Source organism: Pomacea canaliculata, linkage group LG3 (assembly GCF_003073045.1).
Source record: "Pomacea canaliculata isolate SZHN2017 linkage group LG3, ASM307304v1, whole genome shotgun sequence".
Lineage (NCBI taxonomy): Eukaryota > Metazoa > Mollusca > Gastropoda > Architaenioglossa > Ampullariidae > Pomacea > Pomacea canaliculata.
Window position 1 is genome coordinate 17,853,446 of NC_037592.1, and position 22,697 is coordinate 17,876,142.

Consider the following 22,697-nt stretch of genomic DNA (forward strand, 5'->3'; position numbering starts at 1 on the left):
TTTAGGAACTAGTGGTGCACATGCGAATGTGTATACATGTATTCATAATCAAACGGTGGTATCTGCGACTAGTGGTAGCAACAAGCCCATTCTGCAGCGGTACACAAACATGAAGATTTTTTTTCCGGTCTCAGGATTGCTGGTTTATACAGAATGCATGTCTATGTCAGCGAACTGTAGCAGCCGACAAAATTCAACAGCATTAATTGGATGAAAAGATAAAATGTTTTGTCACATGGCAGCCAACTTACTCGTATCGTCTGCTTTTTTCCACGGAACTTGCATATAGCTACCTCAGTCTCTTATATCCTAGCTCATCTAATATCGATTAATTTTTTTAACAATAAATTTGTTAGTAAACACATAGCGCATTTGTTTATAAAGTCTTATTTTCTTCTGCATTTCTTAACTGTCGGAGGTATCTCTTCTCACACAAAAGTTGTAATAATTGTGCACTTTCTCAGATTAAGGAGTCTGCAAATAATTACTGTCTTCCGTGTCTTCTGAATCTCTATACTTTATTTCCTTTTTGTTAAATTTCATCGTTCATCTTTCCCTCGTTTTCCTCATATTGTGCTCAACGCGATCATTCATGCAGCTTGAACCATGATCGTATGAGTTTTTGGTGTAGGAAATATGAAAATGTTATGATATTGTTAAGCTTCCATACAGATCGAGCTGCCTCCAATTGCCATCTGGGATAAGCAAAGTCTTATCTTAATGAAGTACGTGCACAGCAAACCCCAGGCAAATAATAAACAGGAAAATCGATCCGCAGATAAATGAACCATCTTTAATGACTCACTCTCAAATTTGATTGAATTCTCTTACAAAAGCAAACATATACACATTTATTTCTCTCATCATTCTGCAAATGTTACATCTCTTTTTTTTAATTAAAAAAGTGATCCACCAAAAAATGCTTAGATGTAAAAATGTACAAAACTTTTATTTTTACGTTTGCATGGATGCAAATGTGAATAGGTGAAAAAAGTGAGTGGGTGAGAATATGTATATGTATGCTTGTGCATGCGTGCAAAGTACACTATATTTTTCTATACAGATATACTGACCAGGTACAAGTACACTTAATCTTAAGTGCTGATACTGAACCGTGAGGAGAAATATGCACAGAACACATTTTTGGGAGGTGGGGGGTGGGGGGAGGTGAAAGTGGCTGTTTAAACTAACTTTGATATGTCAAGAAAATGCATGAAACAGTGATTCGTAGAGTTTGGTAATGGCAATCATGAAACTTTTTTTTTCCTTTTTGTGTTCTTTATGACAAATTTGTAAACATGCAGAATATGGTACTTTGTGTTAACATGTTTGTCAAAGTAATATTATGAAAGCCCATTCTCAACAACGACCAGTGCACAAATCAATGACAATGGTGGAACAATGCCCAGTTTGTCTTTAGCTGTTAAAGGTAAAATCTGGTACAAAATTCTAATCAGCAATCATCAGGAGATACGGTGATTTGTGAACTTGCTGAGGAAAAACATTTGTGGGAAGGTCTGTGCACAAACATGCACATGTGTAATAAGAAAAAAATGTAAGGGTATAATGTGGTATAAAAGGTTATAGGCTGCACTTGAATAATTTAGCTTGATCTGGAAAAGTAATAAGATTGAAAACAGACCTGTCAAAATGCTATTTAATTCTGACATACCTCAACACACTCGGTGTTTCTCGAAAAAAAAAATATGTGTGGTCAGTACAAGTTTTCCAGACCAAACAGAACAAAATATTTTTGAAATTTTTGTGTTTAGATTTACTTATCATAAAGAATGCTTTTGCAGCAACAATTTCAGAGTAATAGGGCACTGCATTATTAAGAATGGTTCAAAAACAAAATATCAGCATTGCACTTGATATATGTAGTATGTGATGCCATAAACAGATTCCAAAGTACCAAACAGCTTGACAACATAAGGTTAACATGTAGGATGTTATGTACAACATATAATTTCAGTAAGTTTACTGATTGTAAACATAGCATGAAGAGCAGGGCAAAGAGAGGGATGATAAGAATGAAGTTCTGATTTTCACAATCTTTGATGAGAAACACTGGAGACAGAGATACTCAAAACAAAGCTACTTGCAACTAACACTTTACTTTCTAATGATCATTTAAGTGAAATATTTACAGTGATAGTCAAAAACAGCCTCCCTTCCTTTCTGTTATAAAAATCTCTTCCTTATCTACATATTTCAAAATTTTCATCTAGTTTGTAAAAATGCAGAACAATGTTATAACTGACCAACAGTTAACCTTCCAGACAAGTCTACATCTTAACATTCCCCATACCACCTGTGATACCAAACTATTTTGAAGTCCCTACTAAATCACATGGACACTGAACAGCTGCAGGATCAAAGAAACCACGTATGTATATCCACTGAAATTGTTTTAAAGTCTGCCATGAACATAAAGTGTGGCCCCAAATTTAGATTTCATTAACCAATACTTCATACTAGCATCACAAAAAGTGCACAAAAGAATATTACAGTGCTACATAAATATGATAAATTATATCCAATACAGAAATTGGTAAATAAGGTAATAAAGTGATTTTAAAAGAATGACAGACTACAGATGAAGATTTCTGTAATTGACATTCGCAACATTTTTCTGTGCTCCGTAAAAATATAGAATAAATTGAATCACAGATATAGCAAGCTTTCCAATGGTCACTTGCAATAAAGAAATGCTATGTACAAATCATGCACACTAAATGATATTCAACAAACATTACACTGTACAAACTGTCCATCACATCCATTAGAAATTAGGACAGAGGATGGTGCCTATTTGACAAAGCAGGCTAAACCACATAAGTCCTTGGCAAGTAAGATGGATGGAAGTCCACCAGGAAAAGTCAGTCCTGGAAATTTTGTGGCAAGTTTTTGTGATAATATAATCGACAATTTCCAGACATTTTGAAAACAAATGGCATGTTAATGTGTAATGTGACTAATGGCATTATGGTTTGAGCATGAGGAACACCACAATATACTTTGTGACCTGTTCAAAAAGTGACCAAATATAGACAACAAAATTTGAGTAATAGAATACATTAAACCCATATATCTGATACTTTTGAATTCTATCTCTACTGGTTGCATTTATAATGTCATAATACTTTTATCATAATGAAAAAAATTGAAAATTAGTCATTTTATGATTTCAAGCTTAATGCTGTAAGACTCAAGACAAACTCAAATGGAAATCTTTTTCTCAATCACAACTGGACTGGAAACATCTATGCTTTACACACTGCCATCCACATGTTTCACACATCTAAATATAAAGGCATTCATGGCAGGGAAAAGCCTGTTCTGCAGTAAATTCAGTTTATTTGTCTTCTTTGTCTGTATCTAACATGATCCTATTAGTCCTGCTGACATAATGATGATGATGACGTAGTTTTATAACGCGCTAACATACCCTTGCTCATCACAGAATTGTAGAGATTTGTGGGTTTAAAAATTTCTACACTGCTTCTTTGATTTTGACAGCTGTAATTTCTTTTCATGTGTATAATGCTGACGATTTTTTTCAGTTATAAATGGAGATAAAAATCTGATATCATAAAGAAATTTTTTTTTTTTTTTTAATTTTTGTGAAGCACTATTGTATCATTTTCTTCTGTTTGAAATTCTCAAAAATACTGACTGGCACTTGAATGTTTTCTTTCCGTATAGTGTGCAAAAAGAGATTATTACTGAAGTAAGGATCCGAATCAAAACACACTCTTACTCACAAACCAATGTGCACATAAATACAATCTATGTCTTAGTTTTTAAAAAAATACACATGCTCATATAATACCTAGAGACATAGTCATAAAACCAAAATTACGTTTTTTTATAAAGAGTGATGTTCAAATGTTAAGTATATGATAACGAGCAACATTTATTCTAAATATACTGTGCTTTATAAGGCTTTAAAATCTGTGTGAAAATATTATTAGAATGTTGGAAACGATTTCACCACTCCCACAAGCACATGTAGGGACATGTGTTACAGAGGAAGCTATATGGATTACTTTATAATTCAACTTAATGATAAACTGTATAAAAAAAAAACCCAACATATTTTCAGGTTACCAAAATCAAAACCTTAAATCTACTGCCAGCATTTTACAAGACAAAGGATAAAATGAAACTGCTCATCCAAAAAAATCTTATCTGGCCACTAATGTTGTTTGTGGTACAATGCACAAAAATTGTACAAAAGATTCAACACCCTGCACAACTCGCCCTTTTGGAAAAATACATTTCAGAGAAACATAACATTATTAGACTGTAAGTAATTTATCTCCATATGTTAATAAATACCTGATTTCATGGAATATTTTCATGTTTTTAAGATTTTCGTGTTTATATTCACAGAATGGGATGTTTTTTACTAGTACACTCTTTGCATGTTGAAGGGTGTGTATATATTTTGAGATGCACTATAAATCTATATATACATGTAATGGGCGCATGCACGTCTTCATACACCGCTACTACCAAACTGTATGTATACTAGCACGTATGTTTTTCCCCTATTACACTTTCAGATGCAGCCGTAGTTTGGTCCTACAGTGTTAATACACACCAATAAGATACAGAGGAAATAGTATGGTGAATATTGGACACATATTTTTAAAAGACGTCAATCTGACCTACTGAGGCACATAAAATGAAAAACTACATCACACAGCAGCCTGCAATTTTTCCTGGGAGACAAAGTGTTGTACTTCTCACATAAAATGTTCCCTAATAAAGAATGCTTCATAAGAAACCAAATCATGAATGATTGCTTTTATACCTGTACAGTATTAGCTGGGTACTCATGCTGCCCACAAAACCTGGCCATATACAGCAGGCGGCCAGCCACCCAGGTTTCAGCAAAAATATAAAAATAAAATGGCCAAAATTCAGACACTTCCAAAATCACAAAAGCAGTCAAATGATCACTAGTCCCAGAAGAATATCCTATGCTGATTTAATGGGACTTATGCACAATACTGGATGTTTGCTGGGAAACAAATCTGACAGATGAAATGGCACATCAATGGGTAAGCCTATGTTAAACTGATGCCTACATATGAAATACTAGAGAGATGGCTGGATAACCTCAATGAAAAGCCAGTTTCGCTCTTAAGATTCGGTTATTAACCCAACACAAATCTTTATGCTGTAAATCATTTAGTAAGGTGATATTGTGCTGTCAGGTGGAATATTTATTATTTAATCTACAAAACCCTCAAGTGAAAAAGTCAGGTGCCATATGTGAAGTTAGTCTTCATAAGATGTGAAAAATAAAATGTTTCCCAACTATTTTTATCATGACAAACCACCTTTTAGATTATCTCCATATTATCAAGCTCATTAGGTCCATTCTCATTCCACACACAATATGCATACAAAACTTTCCCCTTCACATTATTAACAAATCTAATACTTGTTACTTCAAACTGTCTAAAAGAATGTTCTACATTAGGCTATGGTTTAACGCAGTTTGATAAGTAAAAGGTTTAAAAATAGTAAGTTTTTCTCCCTGGCTCTTTCTTTTTAAGTCCAAGAAAAGGCATTTGGTTCTTCAGCACTGTAATAAAACTCTACATATCAATCTTATTGGAAATTATTACTGGCATGTGTCTCTGTGCCATCTGAAAATAAGTTCTTTGGTACTTTAGGGACAATTATTTGATGAAGATAATACAGCTGATGACAACTATCTTTAGAATGTTGTGTGATAAACTAAAAACTAACACTCTGCACCCAGATAATAGCATAATAAAAGGCCACTTTTGCCACAGCTGGCAGTAAGCTCACATTGTACACATTATAATTCACGTCCAGGGTTTGTGAGTTAATAATAATCTTATGACACTAATATTTGCAAGGAGCTAAATGTATTGTTTCAGCCTGCATTAAAAATGTACATGCCACAACTTCTCATATAATTTTGCTACAAAAAAGGCAACACACAGTATTCTGAATAAGAATGTTAAAATGGTTTTTATTACCCTAAGAACTATTAACTCTTTCTTTTTGTAGGAGTTGAGATTGAGAGAGAAAGAGAGAGAGTGTGTATGTGTCCTACGCATCTATAGATGTTGGCAAAAGACTCTTTTGCACAAATGGTACCACTAAAGTGATAGCAATATATTTTAAATAACTTAAAAGAAACTGGCCACGAACCATCTCAAATACAATGTCCACCAAAATTTTTTTGGCAGACAAAATTATTTTTGCTGTCATCCTGTGTGATCAGGATTAACATACAGAGCTACTCTATAAACAGCTGTTCAATATATAAAATAGAACGAACTATTGTTTCAGCTCCAACCATCCAAACTAATCACAATCCACTTGTAAAGACAAAATGAAGCACTGGCACACATGGGAATACTAGATCAACAAATTTTGTCTTCAGTCATTATGCCAAATTCCTTTACCTTAAACTATCCCACAAAACTCAAGGATATGTTTGAGAAAATAAGAGTTTACGGCTAATGCTCTACCTTAATTTGGAAAACTTGAACATAAAAACAGCACTACATTGAATAGCCCTGCAAAGATTTTGATGAACAATTATAAAACAGCTAAGTTTCTAAAGCGATAAACTGTGCATGTTCACATTTGAAACTTTACTTTTATAATGTGCACATAACTATTGAACATCTTACTACTATAATAAAAGAAACCAAAATTAGTTCATACTCTCTCTCTAAATAATTCTGTTGATTTTAGAGGCATCAAATACCTCATATGCTTCAACGTAATTATGTGTGCCTTCTGAAGACTATGACAAGCGTGCATGAGCGTTTGTATCTTCTTTTTTTATGCTCGAACTTTATAACCACTTTAATAATGGCAAGGTGATAAGAACACCCACAGAACCCATCCTAGTTATACAATGGGAAAAAGGAAAGAATTACCCCTGCAACTTATGTTCAACAGTGTTAATAAGAAAACATAATTAAAAAGCAGACTTATGGAGAGAATGCAGATAAGATTTGTGTTTTATTCCATGCTTTTTTCCCACTGCTAAAAAAAAAAAACCATTCAAAACGATAAATCAATTACCCACTAGATCATATTACCTAATGCACAATAATTGCAATACAAACTGGTTAAGCTCTGGTACTGACACAAAAACAGTGCATGACTGGGTCATGTAATTGCTCTACATTTGCTAAGAGGCCAATAACAAGGTTGGTTTGAAACACCAGAAACCTCTACAGCCGCCAGGCAATGTCAAAGGTATAATTCAGTACAGACCACCATAGCCACTACCTGGGTTCAAAACGTTAAGCTAAATGTCAAAATATGTGTCAATATGATACTGAGCAATGAAGGATGAAAAAAGAAAGGCTGCTAATATGTCAAACTGTTTACCGCAAAACAAAGATTACTTGTGAATCAAAAGAAGGAACAAATCTGGTCACCAATAAACACATATAAAATGCAACCACAGAGATACAAATACAGAGTAGCCAACTAATGATAAAAGTCTTGGCTTGCACATCTTTCCAGCTATTGAAGTGCCTAAGCTCTTTGTAACTGACCATGTTTTAGGTCAGTGATCACATATACTCTCACAAAATTTGCCATATCAATACGACAGCACTAATCTGATTGTTTGCTCTCTTCTTTTAGCTAAATGATTCCAAATGAAAACTAGAATTCATCAATGCACTTAACACTCAAACAGATGATGGGAGTTAAGCCAGTATGATACAATTTATGACAACCATAATTGTTCATGGATTTATGGGATCCCTCACTTGCATACAAACTATAGGCATGCTTGTAGGTGTGCCTGCCCACCCACTTGTTCCTCACATCACCCTCATTTACAGGTGCCCATGCACAGATGCACGCACACAGAGACACTACACACATTTATGCAACTTATGCACACACAAATACACATACATACACAAAACAGATCTGTTATTTTTTTCACACACAACTCAAACCCACACATCTTGATACTATAGCAAGAGCACAATACAGATGGTCCATAGTGTGAGTGAAGTCCATAATGAGGCAGAAGCACAAAATGTAGCACTGAAACTACCACTGTCTGTGATTGTTCCTTCATTTTTCCGATCAACTCCAACATGAATCACATTGTCTGCAGGAAAGCCATCATTTGTTGCCACACTCTGCTCTGGGGGCGGTTTATCTGGGGAAAAAAAATTATACCAGTCACTATTCAGTCTTTCTGTATAAAATAAAAAAGACATACAACTACATATATATCAGTTAAAGCAAGAGATGTGCATATATAACGTTTTACACACAGGTTGGGTTAGAAGTGGTGTAAGGGGACTTACAAATCTATTATTAGTAGTATTAACCTGTTCATACAGTTTTTATGTTTGACATAAGATGTAGAAAATGTGCACAAAGATTTAAACAAAGAGTGAATGACAATTTACAAAAGCCTTTTATCAAATACAAAAATTTAAGCCACAATGTGATTATTGGCATAACAGAAATCTAGGCTGGGTTGCAAAAGCATGTTTTCTTTTTTGCCATTCCTTTGGTTTCTGAAAGTAAAATGGCTTTACATGCTGTGCATGATAAAGAAGAATGTTCGTGCAAATTTATGGTGAGTACAAACATTCTAAAGCTTTGGATTTTCTTCATCTTCTTCTTCTTGTTCACCCCAAGTGGAGCATAGGGACACAACTACACCATGCCATCGAATCCAGTTCTGGGCGTCCCTTTCCAGTTGAGACCATGTCATGCCAGTTGCCTCCACCTCGCCGTGGACCAATCTCCTCCATGTCTGTCTGGATCTCCCAACCTTGCACCTCCCTAGGGTTCCAGCCCAGAGCTTGTCTCGTTAAATTGTCGGCTGGCTTTGTGACCAATCCAGCCCCACTTCTGCTTCTTGATGTCTCGGCTGGCAGGTTTTTCTTTGGTTCTCTCCTACAGGTCGGTATTGGAGATCTTCTCGGAGCATCTGATATTAAGTATGTGTCGCAGACATCTGTTGACATATGTCCGATTCTTGGTGGTGATGGTGTTTGTCACACACCATGTCTCAGATCCATAGAGGAGGACTGACTTTACGTTTGTGTTGAAGATGTGAATCTTAGTGTGTAGAGATAGATCCTGCCAATTACTGTCTAGTTTTCATCAAAAGTTGATTGGAAAACAAATCCCAAAGGGGATATTATCACATTCATAATAACTAATAGCAGCACCATTGCAACAAAAGAATAAAAACTACACATATCTTTCCGCTGTCCTTATCTCTTCTCTAGTTTCACTTATGATAAACTGCCTTGACTGATGGCATTTAGGATTGCAATATGATCTGCCCAACCCATAATGTCACTCTCAACGTCACTATCACAAGGAGTCCAAGGTACTTGCACTCTGTAAGGTTTCATGAAATGCTAATGGACTCCAGTTATTCAACACAAGTAATGTTTTGTTTTTCCTTCACTACCTGTCACTCTTGTAGTAGATATTGTTGACTGGATCGTGGTGGTTGCTACTGTTGAGGATGCAGCTGATGTGGTATTTACAGCAGCAGCAGTTGAAGTCCTTTGGGTGCTTCTTTTAGAACTTTGTAGGGTAGCTGGTTGAGATGTTACACCTGAAAAAGCAAAAAGATGAAAAATGTGCTTATATTTCTGTTTGATTTTCTGACGTGGTCAAGGAACTTAACCATGCTGTTATGTTTACTCTCCCATCCATCAAGCACCTCCCCTACAAAAAAATCCGCATTTTTTAATGTCATATAACTGACCACTACAGAGATTTCATGTTTTAAATCGTATGCTCAGTAATTTTCCCTCTTATCTTACAGAGAATCCTTAGTCAGTCATCAAGTCCTTACAGGAAGCAGCCATTAACATTACTAACTGTGACAGATTTCACATTTTAAATAATGAAAAAGCATGAGAACAATAGGGAACAGCGATTGTAACTCACAAGTAGTCTAAAATAAAGCTAATAACACCAATTTCCCCATTTTCTACATGAGTAAAAGCATTCAGACAGGTCATCTGAAACAAATAATCTTGGTTTTATACTCAACACAATAATATTGTCCATACTGTGGAGTGTCTGGCCTCTAAGCCACATATAAAGATTTATCCAGATAACTACCATCTTACAAAAATGTTAGGAAAGAAATACACACATATTTTACTCTGCTGTGCGTATTATATATGGGCTTGTAGGAGACATTGCCATATCTGAATGCTTCTTATGCGTAAAGTGCAAATAACTAGGTTTTCAGTGTACAACAAAAAAAGTTATGTAATTTACATCCCACTATTAGGTGTTTCTCATATAAGTATCAAAACTACTTTACAAATACAAACCATTTTTATTCATCCTTTTTGGAAAACTGTTGTATGCCAACAGTAACATTAGAACATCACTTGACATAAAATATCAACACAGAAAAACAATGAGATAATTATGACATCAATTAAAGGTAAAGGTTGTCCCATAATTTTTTTTTAGGTCGGGGGGGGGGGGGGGAGTGTTAGAGACCTCACTTTTCTTGAAGCCAGCTTTATTTGAGATTTGTACCCATCTCCTATCTCTCACTGCTGATCTTTCCCAACATTCCGTGGAGTCAGGTACCCATTCCTGATAGCTGGGTCCACTTGGGGGAAGTTTGGTATACCACGCAGGTATCAAACTAACCCAATTATCAATTCAAAATATACATAAGAATGATACTTGGGAGCCACTATCTCCAAGGACGGCAGCTCCACAACAGATACCCACATCAAAATCGCAACAGCGGCAATGGCTAGATCAGACAGCATCTGGTATAGCCATAAGATAAGGTTCATTAACAAGTACAAGCTGTACAAATCCCTGGTAGTGCTGATCATGATCTACGGATGTGACAATTGGACTCTGCTCGCCGAGACAGAAAGAAGAATCCAGGGATTTGAGAACAAATAAGTTTAGAATATGTTATAAAGTTCAGGCTGGGTCTACATGATCTAAATACAAATAAGCTCTACAGTAATCAAATGAATATGTGTCCATTCTGTGCAAACATTGAAAAACATGGAAGACTCTTTGGGATTGTTCTATGATAATTTACGAATACATATCTAAGTAATTATTGTAAAAATTCACAAATGCCTGCTTTGATTTGTCTGCTGCAAAATAAAAATGTCCAGATCACTCATTCTGTAGGTATATATATTTACTATACACTGAACATTAGAGCAGAAGGATAAATACAAATAAAAATGTCTGCATTCGCTACTGTCCTCGTGCTTAAGATTCTGATTGTACTTGACCTCCACATATAAAGTTCGAAGAAGTTGCATTAATAAAGTTCAAGTTCTCACTTTCTCTTTCTCTCTCTCTCACACACAAACACACAAGAGTAAGAAAGCAAAAAGAGATAAAGATGATAAATGAATGAAATACTAAAAAAGAAACAAAATAAAAACTGAGAAAGTTAAAAAAGTTATTTACCAACATCATCCTTGGGCTTAACCTGAAGTATCATACGCATATTGTGTGTCTTGCACATGCCTTCAAACTGGTTGTCAATGTTACTTTTTTGTCCTCCAGATGTCGCTGTTGATTAGAAATGACACTATAGGATAAACAATTCTCATGCTATTATCATCAGTGTAATGCCAAGTTATAACATTAGTGCAGTCATTTTCATATCACTTTTAAGCAATTCAGAAAAACAAGAAAGTACTGTTGATTTCAAAAGTTATAAAAGATGTAAGGTTGCTCCGAATAGGGTAATATATTCACACATATTTCTTAAGGTATTCTTTTAGTAATATTCATCTCAAAGTTCTTTGGATAGGCAAGTATTTGAACTTTAAAAAAAAAAACAAAAAAAAAAAAACAGGCTGTGCAGGTGTAAAAGGTGGTATGAAAAGAGCATGAAAGAAAGGTAAAACCAGATCACAAGGATGTGGTGCTTACAAATTTTGTATTTCCCATATATAAATATTTTATGTATTTACTTTTAATATAAGTGTAGATATTTCAAATAAATTTTAATAATTTATTTGCAGTATTGTTGGTAAAGCTGAACCCATTGGATGAAGGATCAGTTGAAGTCCCACAGAAGAAAATTATACTGTATCCATTAAGAAGATGAAAGCCAAAGATTAAAATATCAGCATCAAGAGAAACACTTAGTGTGTAATAATTAAGAATGCTTTAGTGGTTCCCGCTGCATAGAAATGTGCATGAGAGCTCGAAACCACATAATAAAAATGTTGCCAAGGGGATCTAAAAATGTTAATAATATGGAATCAGAGTCTGAAAAAAAAAAAAAAAAAAAAAATTGAGGTCTCATTGAGACTTCATGAAATAATTCAAACATAAAACTTTATATTTTTTCATGAAATGTTTTTTAAAAGGTAATGATAGTTTTGCATGCATAATATATTTAAGTGACTCACTAATAATTAAAGCAGTTTCTTGACACCAGGTATCAAGATCACAATAATATTTAAACATTTGTACATTAATGTGTACTTTTCTCCCCTGGATAATAAATAAAACCCAAATTTGTTTGCTTCGAGATTTAAAGCCACCAACAATTTCAACCAGCAATTTTAACAGGAGATCTGATATCTGCTTGAATTTTATGGATCAACACTGATGCTTAAAGTGTTGCACTGAACTTGAGTACATACTACATTAATTAAAAAGTTTTCTAAGCAAATATCACATATACTTGGTCAACAGTTTTTGTAATGACTAAACTTGCAAATTTGTGGGCAGTGCATAAACGAAGTCTATGCAAACATTAGTTGGATTTCATATTGTAATCAAAATGATGCATGCTAAGATCAAAATACAATTTAAGCTTTAACATTTGCCTTAATTTCTATTATAGATGTCTATTGATGTGAATATGGGTGCATGCAGCCCTATGCTCCTCGAGGAGTAACAAGAAATAAACGTAGGTGCATAGTTGGTGATTTAGTTTACTATGTATATAATTTCTGTAAAGCGCTTTGAGCAAATTGTTGGAAAAGTGCTATATGAATGTTTATTTTTTTTTAATCTGAAAAAGAAGCAGGCAGATCATGGTTCAGCTTCAACATTATTTTAACATATATCCTGATTACAAATCTTGGGTTTTATGGTCATGATGAAAAATTTGTTTAGATATCCATCAATCTGCATCATCCATATATCAAACAGCAGGCCATGTTATGTATTTTTTAAAATGATTAATCCTATGTAACACTAAACAGAATATTTTACATTTCACTATTTCACAATATTTTTTAAACACCTAACAATGGAACCTAATAAAAATAATCTACTTGCTTTAGACTCTTTGTGACTGAATAAGAAGAGTGATTAAAATATATTTATTACATCCTTGATACTTCAGTGTGGATGAGAGGAAGGGGAAGCAGCCAAAAGTACTTTCTATTATACATGCAACATAAACATCTTTTGAGTCAAATAAAAACTTCAGTGATGACTCACAAATGAAGAAGTAACTTTCTCCTTCTTTGAAGTCAGGATTTCCTGGTATAGACTGGAAGTCCAGAATCCAAAGAGTGTAATAATGGGGCTCTGTTGAGTTCGGTTTTGAACAATTTAATATTTTAAACTTTTGTTGAGTGTTATTGATGACACAGGTCTCATAATTCAGTTGATCCACCTGTTGAACAAGACAGAAGAAATTATTTCGTTTTAGTATTTAAATAAAGAATTTTATTCTTTAGTCCTCTTAGTAACAGATGTGATTATCACATCACTTAATCCTTTTTTGAAAAACAAGCTTACTGCATGTGATCACCATGTCTAAACTGAATTTTCACTTTAGTTGCAAAAAACATTTTAAAGAGCTGTAATACATGTGACAGTGGTGATGCAGCACATAAAAACTTAAAACACTAAAAAAGCTGAATATTATTAAGGTTTAAAACCAGGCGTCAACAATAAGTATACGAACAGTATGAACTGCAACATTCTTTGCAAAATGAAGAAGTATGTTAGCTTAAAACAAGCAAGCACACAAACATGCTCTTTAGTGTGTGCATATGTGCTAGAAGCCAGGAAACTAGATGAGTGGATATAGAATTATGGGTTAGGATTTAGGGTTAGTTCAGTATAGTGGCGGGTTCGGAGTTTGATTAGAAGGGGAAGTTGGATGTTAATCATATCAAATGGAGAACTAAACATTTCTGGCAGAAATTTTTCAAGGAGTGTTTAAATGATGTCTAATGCACTGAAGGACAATAAGAAAAGCTATGGACCCAGAACTAGTGACCTCAGTAGTCTCGATTGTCATGTGTATAGCTCCACAATTCCCCCAAATGACAAAAGTGTGTCTGCATATGAGACAAAGCATATATGTGTGCATGTGTGCACATCCCATAGATACATCACCCCTTTTCCTGCTCTTTACATCAGGTGTCCATTTAAAGAACTGATGTGCAAAAGCCTTTCCAGTAAACTGGTAAATTAGCTGATATGGGATGGTGGTGATGCTGTATAAGTAATATTAGTACACATAGCCACATCACATAGAGTTAAGACAGATGGGAATGCAGAAGACAAGCATCCTAACTATCAAAATATAGAATATGAAACAGACTTCAGGAATTTAATTGCTAGTGTTATTAAACACCAAAATGTATTTAATTTGTCCTCAGTATTGTAAAAAGTCTGAAATATTTAGAGGTAGGACATGTCCATCCCAAATAGAAAAAAAATAAATAAAGGGATCACAATTCCAGAAATTTTCTGCAGTACTGAGGCACCACACAAAACTACCTGAACACTGTGGGAAGCAAACTGCAACTCTTGTTTTCTTACTTAGAAAAGAATGTAAAATATGCACTGTGGGAGAAGGTAGGATCTAGTCACTCAGTTGGTATCATCTGACATGGTTCAGTGACTGTCAATAAAAAATCCAAGATATCATGCTAGGATGGCAAGAAATTCTTGAATGACTCACTTGAATGGAATCAACATGATCCCTATCAAGAATCACCATAAAGAGAACAAATTACACTGCTGAATGTCTGAAGATTAAGAACAAGAGGAACACTGCTTCTACTGTATAAATGTCTAACATGAAAAATCTCTTTTCCTTTTTTTTTTCTGGGTGGCTGTAGATCTACCTTTTAATGCTAACTAGATACAATACAGCTGCTTAGACAATTTTATCTTGATAGCATTAAACCTTCAGCTAGCACTACTGGTGATACGATTCCTCCATTTTGGTATGAAAGCAGCTATGGTCACCTATAGAGAACAAATACACTATCATTCTACTGCACCAGACACACACACATGCATGTGTACTATGTCCATGAAAGCTCTCTATCTCTATGAACTGAGCTTTAACTGTAGGGAAAGGAAACTGTGCTCTTCACAGTCTGCTGAAATGTATTTAGTGACATACTTCTGTTTAGATTTCAGCCCTAAAAGAGTGAAATTTGGTACTATATTTTATCATTTCATAAATTTCTACTGCAAAGTATATCATTAAAACTAAAATTTTATTTTATTATGGATGCATATGCTTGTCTGCCACACAGCTATGGACTTCACAATTATGCTGCTCAGGCAAAAGAAAATGATTCTACACCACACACACCTCTGAAAAAATGACTGCACTGATCACAATACCTGTTTGCACCAACTGCAATGCATCAGATCCCTTTTGAAATAAGAGGATATAAATTTTTACTGATCAGACTTATCTGTTTCTCAAACTGCTGAAGATAATATTAATATCTTTTGCACCACATTTCCTTGTGTAGTTCTTTACAGAGTACATTAGCATTCTGCTGTCGTTGGATTTTTTTTTTAAGGTCTCCTAAAATCCACTTAAGCATACATGAACGGTATTTGTAATTACTAGGACAGACGTTTCTGAAGTGTAGAGATAACACAAGAGCTCTGGCAACTGTGCTGGAGCTCCTTCAGGCACTTCATAAGGCTTGGAAAGATATTGCATCAAAAGTAATATGCAGTTCAATCATGTCTATTCCCAAAATAATCCAAGTCAATGACACTTTTCACTTTTACAGACCTGGATGCTGCAGTTTAAATTAAACTCTAACCTCGCAGATAAACAGTTTTATCACCATTTTAATGTAGTATAAATATCACTGGAGACAATGTTTGCATTTTCTCTAACACTATGGAATGTTGAGGGTAGAGTTGGTAGAGTTGTTCAAATAAAGCTCTAAAATTAAATATTGTATAATTTGTTCTTGAGAGAATGATACTCTGTAATCCCCAAATCGGCTAATAAGCGAAAAGATAATCAGATATATAGGATCCGTAGTGATTTTAATCCTTTCATTTCCAAAGGATACATGACAGGAGGTAAAACAGACATCCTAATGCTAATATTTGCACAGTAATCTATAGTCACTTTTTCAGGTGTGTCAAAGGGGTAGCATCTTTTTGTTTTGCCTGTGCAGCACAATTTTATGAGTCCATAATTGCGACACAGTCCCAGCTACCATGGTCACTAAGTAGTCTTCACTGAGTCTCTTCACCTAACCGCCTTCCCCATCCCTGGACTCTGTTCATCGGCGCAAGCCCTTCAATTTTGCCCACGTTAAGAGCACACCTCAAAAAACACCCCTGCTCAGTCGGTTGAACTTCAAAGCATTCGTGGACCCAGCCTCATGAATCTCCCTCTTTCTTTCTTCTCTCTCTCTTTTTTTTTTTGGACATTAACAGGTAACAAGCGAACATGCCTAGCAAAAAATACTAGGCGGCGCTTCTACCGACCTACCAGATACTGAAGATGGAAATATCGTGACCTCCCATTTCATTCATTTTATTTTTAAAGTGCCGCCCTTTATTTGCTACTGCGCATGTTGCTTGTGGTATGTGGCTTCCCCCAGGCTGCAAAGCCCACTTTCTATCCTCTATTAAAAGTGTGCTGAAACATGCAGGGCATTCTGTTTGGTTCTTATTAGCACTGAGCCGTGTTCTCTGAATAACTGACAATGCACTCATCGCAATGGCAAATGCCATACGGTCTAATAAAAATTTGTAAGTAATGAAATAAAGTCAGCATAATTTTTTTAAATTGCACCTAGAAATAATAACAGATAATAGTAATAACAGATCCTGTTATTTGATTTGAAGCTTGTTTTGATATGCTCATCTTTCTCAGTGTGGGAAAGTTGAAAGAGGCCTCCAGAAAAGTCTGGTCTCTAACACCTTACTCCTCAATCGCCATTAAAAGGATTGGGGGGCGACCTTCACCCTGTTTTTTATTCTTAATGTAAAAATCAATTATTTCCTACACAAAATATTTACCTTCAATTTGTTCTTTTATACTCTCACTGCATTATTCTACTTTACACAGAAGCAGGCAGACAGACATACAAGGGTTATAATTTTTTTTTACTCTTTTTCGACTGGTGCATACTGTTTGATAACCAAAAAAATTACAATATCCATAAGAAAAGGTTTTTGCTTAAATTTGTGAAAACAGATTTTTAATATCCTTCAAATACGTTTTAAGGGAAATAGTGCTCACAGCATAGATGATACACGTCAAAAATAAAAAGGTGGACAGTCTTCACTAAATAAAACTGGTAAATTATTTTTTTTTTGCATTAGATAACAATTTTTTTATGCAAAATGACAAAATTAACTTCATCTTTCCAGGAATGCTGTTATTTTCCTGCCCTGTAGCATGGAAACAACAAACATGGAGGGAAAAAAAAGGAAGAGAGAAAAAAATGCAACCCAAGTTGCTCCAGTGAATAACATTTCAATATTAGGTCAGTGAAAATTGACCTACATTACAGGGTTTTCCCCCTTTTATTGCTTTATTTGGATTTTTACATATTCAAATTACAGATGCATCCTTGCTCATAAAATTTAATAATCCAAAATAACTTAGCAACCAACACAAAAAATACATTAAAAACTACTAGAAAAATTTTTCATTGCCTTTCAGTCTTTTGAAAAGCAAATCAAGTTGCCCATTAATGATGGAGACTGACACTAAATCATTTTCACACAAAATTTCAGGTCGCAAAACAATCAGGAGATACTTGGCCGATATACACTGTCAATGCAGCAGCTGCATGTAGAACATGTCATATCGTCTTGCTAATAACCAAACTGTGTGCCCAACATGAACAAATGTAAGGTTAACAATGCATCCGTCCTTTGGCATAATTGTATTGAATAGTGCTGGAAGTAACACTTCTACAGATTCTTGATCATAAACAAAACAAATGACCTGTCCCAAATAGGGCATATCAAAGACAAGCTCCATGAAAATCATTGCAGTTTTGTTATTCATTTAGCACTCTGAAGCAAAGAGCCATATTATTTCCAGTTCAGCTGCTTAAATTTTCAGAAAATATCTTTTCTTTTTTGTCAGTGGATTGAGGTTATAGTTTTGCCCTGTGGCATCAGATGACACTTGCTTTCATTCAAAAAATGGTAAAGAAACAAGGTGGTCTTCATGTCCCATTCAAAAGCAAGTTTGAAACAGAAAGAAATGATTGTTTGGAAATTAGTGTGGAAAAGTTTCAGAATATCAGCATTCATCCTTTAAGTAAAGACTAATCTTAGCAAACTGAGCAGCAGCTATGAAGACAATCACATCTCACCCCACCTCTTCCTCAAGCAAGACACCCTATATGTACATATATATCTGATATGAATTCACACTGTAGTATTTCCAGATGTTGTGCACTGGCAAACCTGTGTGATTGAAAAAGAAAAAAAAAAAAAACTCACCATGTACACAATGTAGTACTCCCAGGCACCAGAATCATCTTTATAATGTGGGCAATAAATTTCAATGCTGTCTCCTATATGGGCTTCAATTATGTTATCATTGTTGCTTCCTTGAAACCTGAAAAATTACAATCACATCACTTGGTACAGACATGTATAACTGTATTACTCTTGGAAAAAAAGTGAATAATTTCACAACCTCTTATAACTATGAGCATGAATTCTTATCTTCTTGGTATAAATTATGATGGTGCTGTTTACTAAGTGCCATGAAGAGTCTATTAAATCTGCTCTGACATTGGATATTTATACACGGTCATCGTTACAGGTAAGAGCAATCAAAACTACATGACTTAGTGTGAGTGCTTATAACTGTCAGATTTTACAAGACTCATAATGTAGCAGACAATGTCAAACTTTGTTTAAATATCTGTAATGTAAACAACTTTTTAGAGATCATAACAAAATCTTGAAAGTACTTTTTAGAAGTGGCATTATTTTCAATTTGAAGGCTAGAACTAGGAATACTGATAAAAACAAATAAAAGTGCTGCACACAAAAAAGTTCAGTCTTTATTAGCCACCAATACCCTCGAATGCTAATTCCAAGAGTCAACAACAAAAAGTGTGCCCATAGCCCTGCTAAAATGTCAAAGATTAGGTCTAATTAAATTACTAGAACTATTTACTTTCTGACTCTTTTAATACATATTTGTTGTCTAAAATCAGTTTTTAACAAGTTCCTGGTCTTCTTAAGCTCATAAACCTGTTGATAAAGTATACAAATTACACGTGAATATTTTGATTATGTAAATTTAGAAAACATTTTAACACAGATCAAATTCTTCTTGAAAATTCTTGCATCCTTCCACAATTCATCTCTTTTCTCTTTAAATGTAACATAACTTTCATATCCACTTTTTATGCTCATCTTGGCAAAATTATTTTCATAGTGCTGAGCAAGGGTGATGTACACCACCAAAAACTGGTGCCTTTAATTTTGTGTCTGCAACAGATTGCCTAGATTTCACTGAACATTAATGTTGACATGATCTTTGAAATGGATGTGCAAGACATCTTAATAGCAGTTTTGTTTCTACAGACTAGGTTCTTTCTGAGGATTAGCTCAAAGGGTTAAGGTTAAGATGCTACTGAAGCAATATGCAGTCTTTTGTCTAGTCACCTATTTCAATGTAGGAAACATTTCTACAGTTGTTTATGAGCACTTGTTACATCCTTAAATCTGAAGCTATATCTAATGCTGCTGAGACCATAGTATTAAAACTGCATGTTTACTAATAAAAACTTATCTTCTTTAACTAATAAAACAATGTTAAGAGACCAAAATATGCTGCTAAATATCTGCACAAGGATATAAAAGATCACATTTTTGTATGTGCAAATCAATGATTACGCATGAGTTAAACACTGTTTCATCTATTCAAAATAATTTTGGATGCCAAAAGGAAGGGACATATTAAACAATTTGATCATTCGTAATGCTGGACAAAACATTTGTTAATTCATTTAAAATCGAATATTGCCACTTTAAAAATCCTTTTTAACTGTTGTGGAGTGTGTGTGTATATATATATACACAATTAAAAGTAAGCAGTTATGCACTTGAAATAAAACATAATTTCTAACTATGCCTGTAATAGATATGCACCAAACCTGATACTTCCACCCCCTTTCCCTCTATCCCTCCTTCCTACCCTTGAAACAGCACAGAAAACAATTTTGGCAAGCAAGGTTGAACAGTTATCATTACTATTATTAATTTTAAAAATCTGTAATTGACCTTCAGGTAATATTATGAATCCACTAACATTTTAGCAACACAGTACATCTATTTTGGCACTAAAAGAAAACAAGCCAAATATATCACCTAGAAATTACTGAGTAAGAACAACAAAGAACAGAATAAATTTTAACTTTTGATGGTAATGTTATGGTAACAGTTTCCATCAAACAACTATTAGAAGGAGAAAGGGACCTAAAGCTTTTGTGCAATTTAAGTATCTTACTAAGCACTTAAAGATGCATTAAGCATGCTTATTTTTAGGTGTAGTCTGTTATTCATTACTAGTACCTGTCAAGCTTGTAATAATTGGCTGTGGTCAAACACACTTTTCTGAAAAAGTAATTCTAGGAGCTAAGCTAGTTCAATCAGTGCACAGGGTGACAAGCAGATTAAATCTGTAAGTGCTACTGAATGGTGAGCTGCTATATTTCAAGATGACAACATTTAATATAATTTGAGATTTTCTCAAAGAATGATTTCTGCAGATTTTAACATAAAAAATGTTAAAAGTCTTCAATAATTAGATACCTTTAATCAATATTTCCAAATCCTCTCTAACTTTAGAGACAAATGAGAGAAGTGCAGTGCACTGATATTCTGATTTAATGTATTCGACATTTCCATTTGTATAAACTTTAATAATCTGCACAAACCTCGGTATACAATGCCCTCGTCAAAAATTTCGTTACCACGTATGATTTAACATTCGTAATAAAAATCTGAGATCGAACAACGCCTGTCTACATGTTTATAACCAAAGAATTCTAAACGAAAACCACTAGAATGGTGACAGGTGGATTGTATAATTACATGACATGATAGGAAGTGAGCATCATATCTATGCTCCTCGTCTTACAATACATGTCTAACAGATTTTTTTTTTTAATATTAAAGAAATTCAAGTAAGCCTGACTTACATAGTGTTTGATGAGTTCCAATAGACTGGTGGTAAACGAATGCCGCTGTCCACACCAGAAAGCATCGACATGGCGAATGGCAGAAGGAGAGCTAAATACTGCAGTACCCAAGCTACCCTACCCACCCGCCATGCGTAATCACCCCGTCGCATCGTTCTGTAAACCAAAATTTTCCCTTGAAACGGTACTCCAGTCGACAAAAGGTGTCTACACAGGTACATAAACAACAATGTCTTGATGCATCTTAAACAAAAGCGCTCCGTCGACCTACAGAAGAATCCCACTTAAAATGAGGTAAATCCGTACACAACCCCAGCTCCGGTGAGCAAGACGACGGCTCGATCTTGGGCTAGTCTCCGTGAAGGCACAATGGACTGTGAGCACAGTGCACAGACTCCCTGATCGACGGTCTTCTGGGTTGTTGTTTTTTTTTAAATAATTCTTACGACTAAAGCAGAGTCCTTGAGAAATCTAAGCTTGAAAATAAAATATCTAACACTACACATCGTTGAGATGCTGCACCCTGACATTCGTCTGTGCCAATGGTAGCTCTCTCTCCCGCTTCGTCCTCCCTTCTATCTTGCTGTCCCCCCGCAAGTGGCCTTGCGCATTAGGCTTACAAGAGGTTCGTTGTGCCGCCACACCGTCTATTCCGATCAATGGGTGGAGGGGGGGCCAGGAAAAAAGTCCAGGTTAAAAATAGAATGATCACATGACATTCTGTGCTTTGGGGTACGGCAAGGGTTCAGAGATCGTCAGATCGTTCAAACTTTGGCAAATATTATTATAGAAAGAAAATGAACGACATGTGCACATAAAATAGGTTAATTTTGACATTCATCGGTGGTGCCAGCGTTACTAAAGAGTTATATCGTCAAAATAAGATTTGAAGTTAAAGTTTTTTTTATATATTTTGTAACAAAATTTCACTTCACAAAAAAAGGGATGACACGTACTCGTTGACCAGACTATTCCTGCCTGTAAAAGAGAATGTTAAAATTTGCTGTCTCTAATCGATTTTGTTGATGTGACTCTTAAAACGTGTCTGATTTTATCTTTAAAAAATATATGTTGAAACAAGATCGAGCAAATCCGATCCGCATGGACGTGTACGTGTACTACGTATAATTCCCTGGCGAACAACAGATCTGAAATTTTGTGTATATGATTTAACACTGATATTAATTTTTTTTCAATGAAAATTGTTATAAAATTTCGAGAAAATGTGTTTGAGAAACA

The 22,697-nt window shown here is 34.8% G+C and overlaps 1 protein-coding gene across 1 annotated transcript; it reads right to left on the reverse strand.

Moving 5' to 3' along the window:
- Positions 1-773: 773 nt before the first annotated feature.
- Positions 774-22,117, reverse strand: LOC112559362 (ephrin-B2-like). Its single transcript, XM_025230536.1, has 6 exons — positions 21,459-22,117; positions 18,739-18,856; positions 13,483-13,660; positions 11,482-11,586; positions 9,473-9,622; positions 774-8,194 (listed from the first exon to the last, which is right to left on the reverse strand). Exons 1-6 carry the CDS (start codon positions 21,677-21,679, stop codon positions 8,001-8,003), a joined length of 966 nt encoding a protein of 321 aa, XP_025086321.1. The 5' UTR covers positions 21,680-22,117; the 3' UTR covers positions 774-8,000.
- Positions 22,118-22,697: the final 580 nt, after the last annotated feature.

Bases quoted from the DNA above. Each gene is read 5' to 3' on its own strand.
- LOC112559362 (XM_025230536.1), bottom strand. From the start codon at position 21,679: ATGTACCTGTGTAGACACCTTTTGTCGACTGGAGTACCGTTTCAAGGG. The intron at 9,623-11,481 runs GTAAATAACTTT...TTGCTTTTTCAG, and splicing joins TAAGCCCAAGGATGATGTTG to GTGTAACATCTCAACCAGCT. The intron at 8,195-9,472 runs GTAGTGAAGGAA...TTTTTTCCCCAG, and splicing joins ATCTACTACAAGAGTGACAG to ATAAACCGCCCCCAGAGCAG.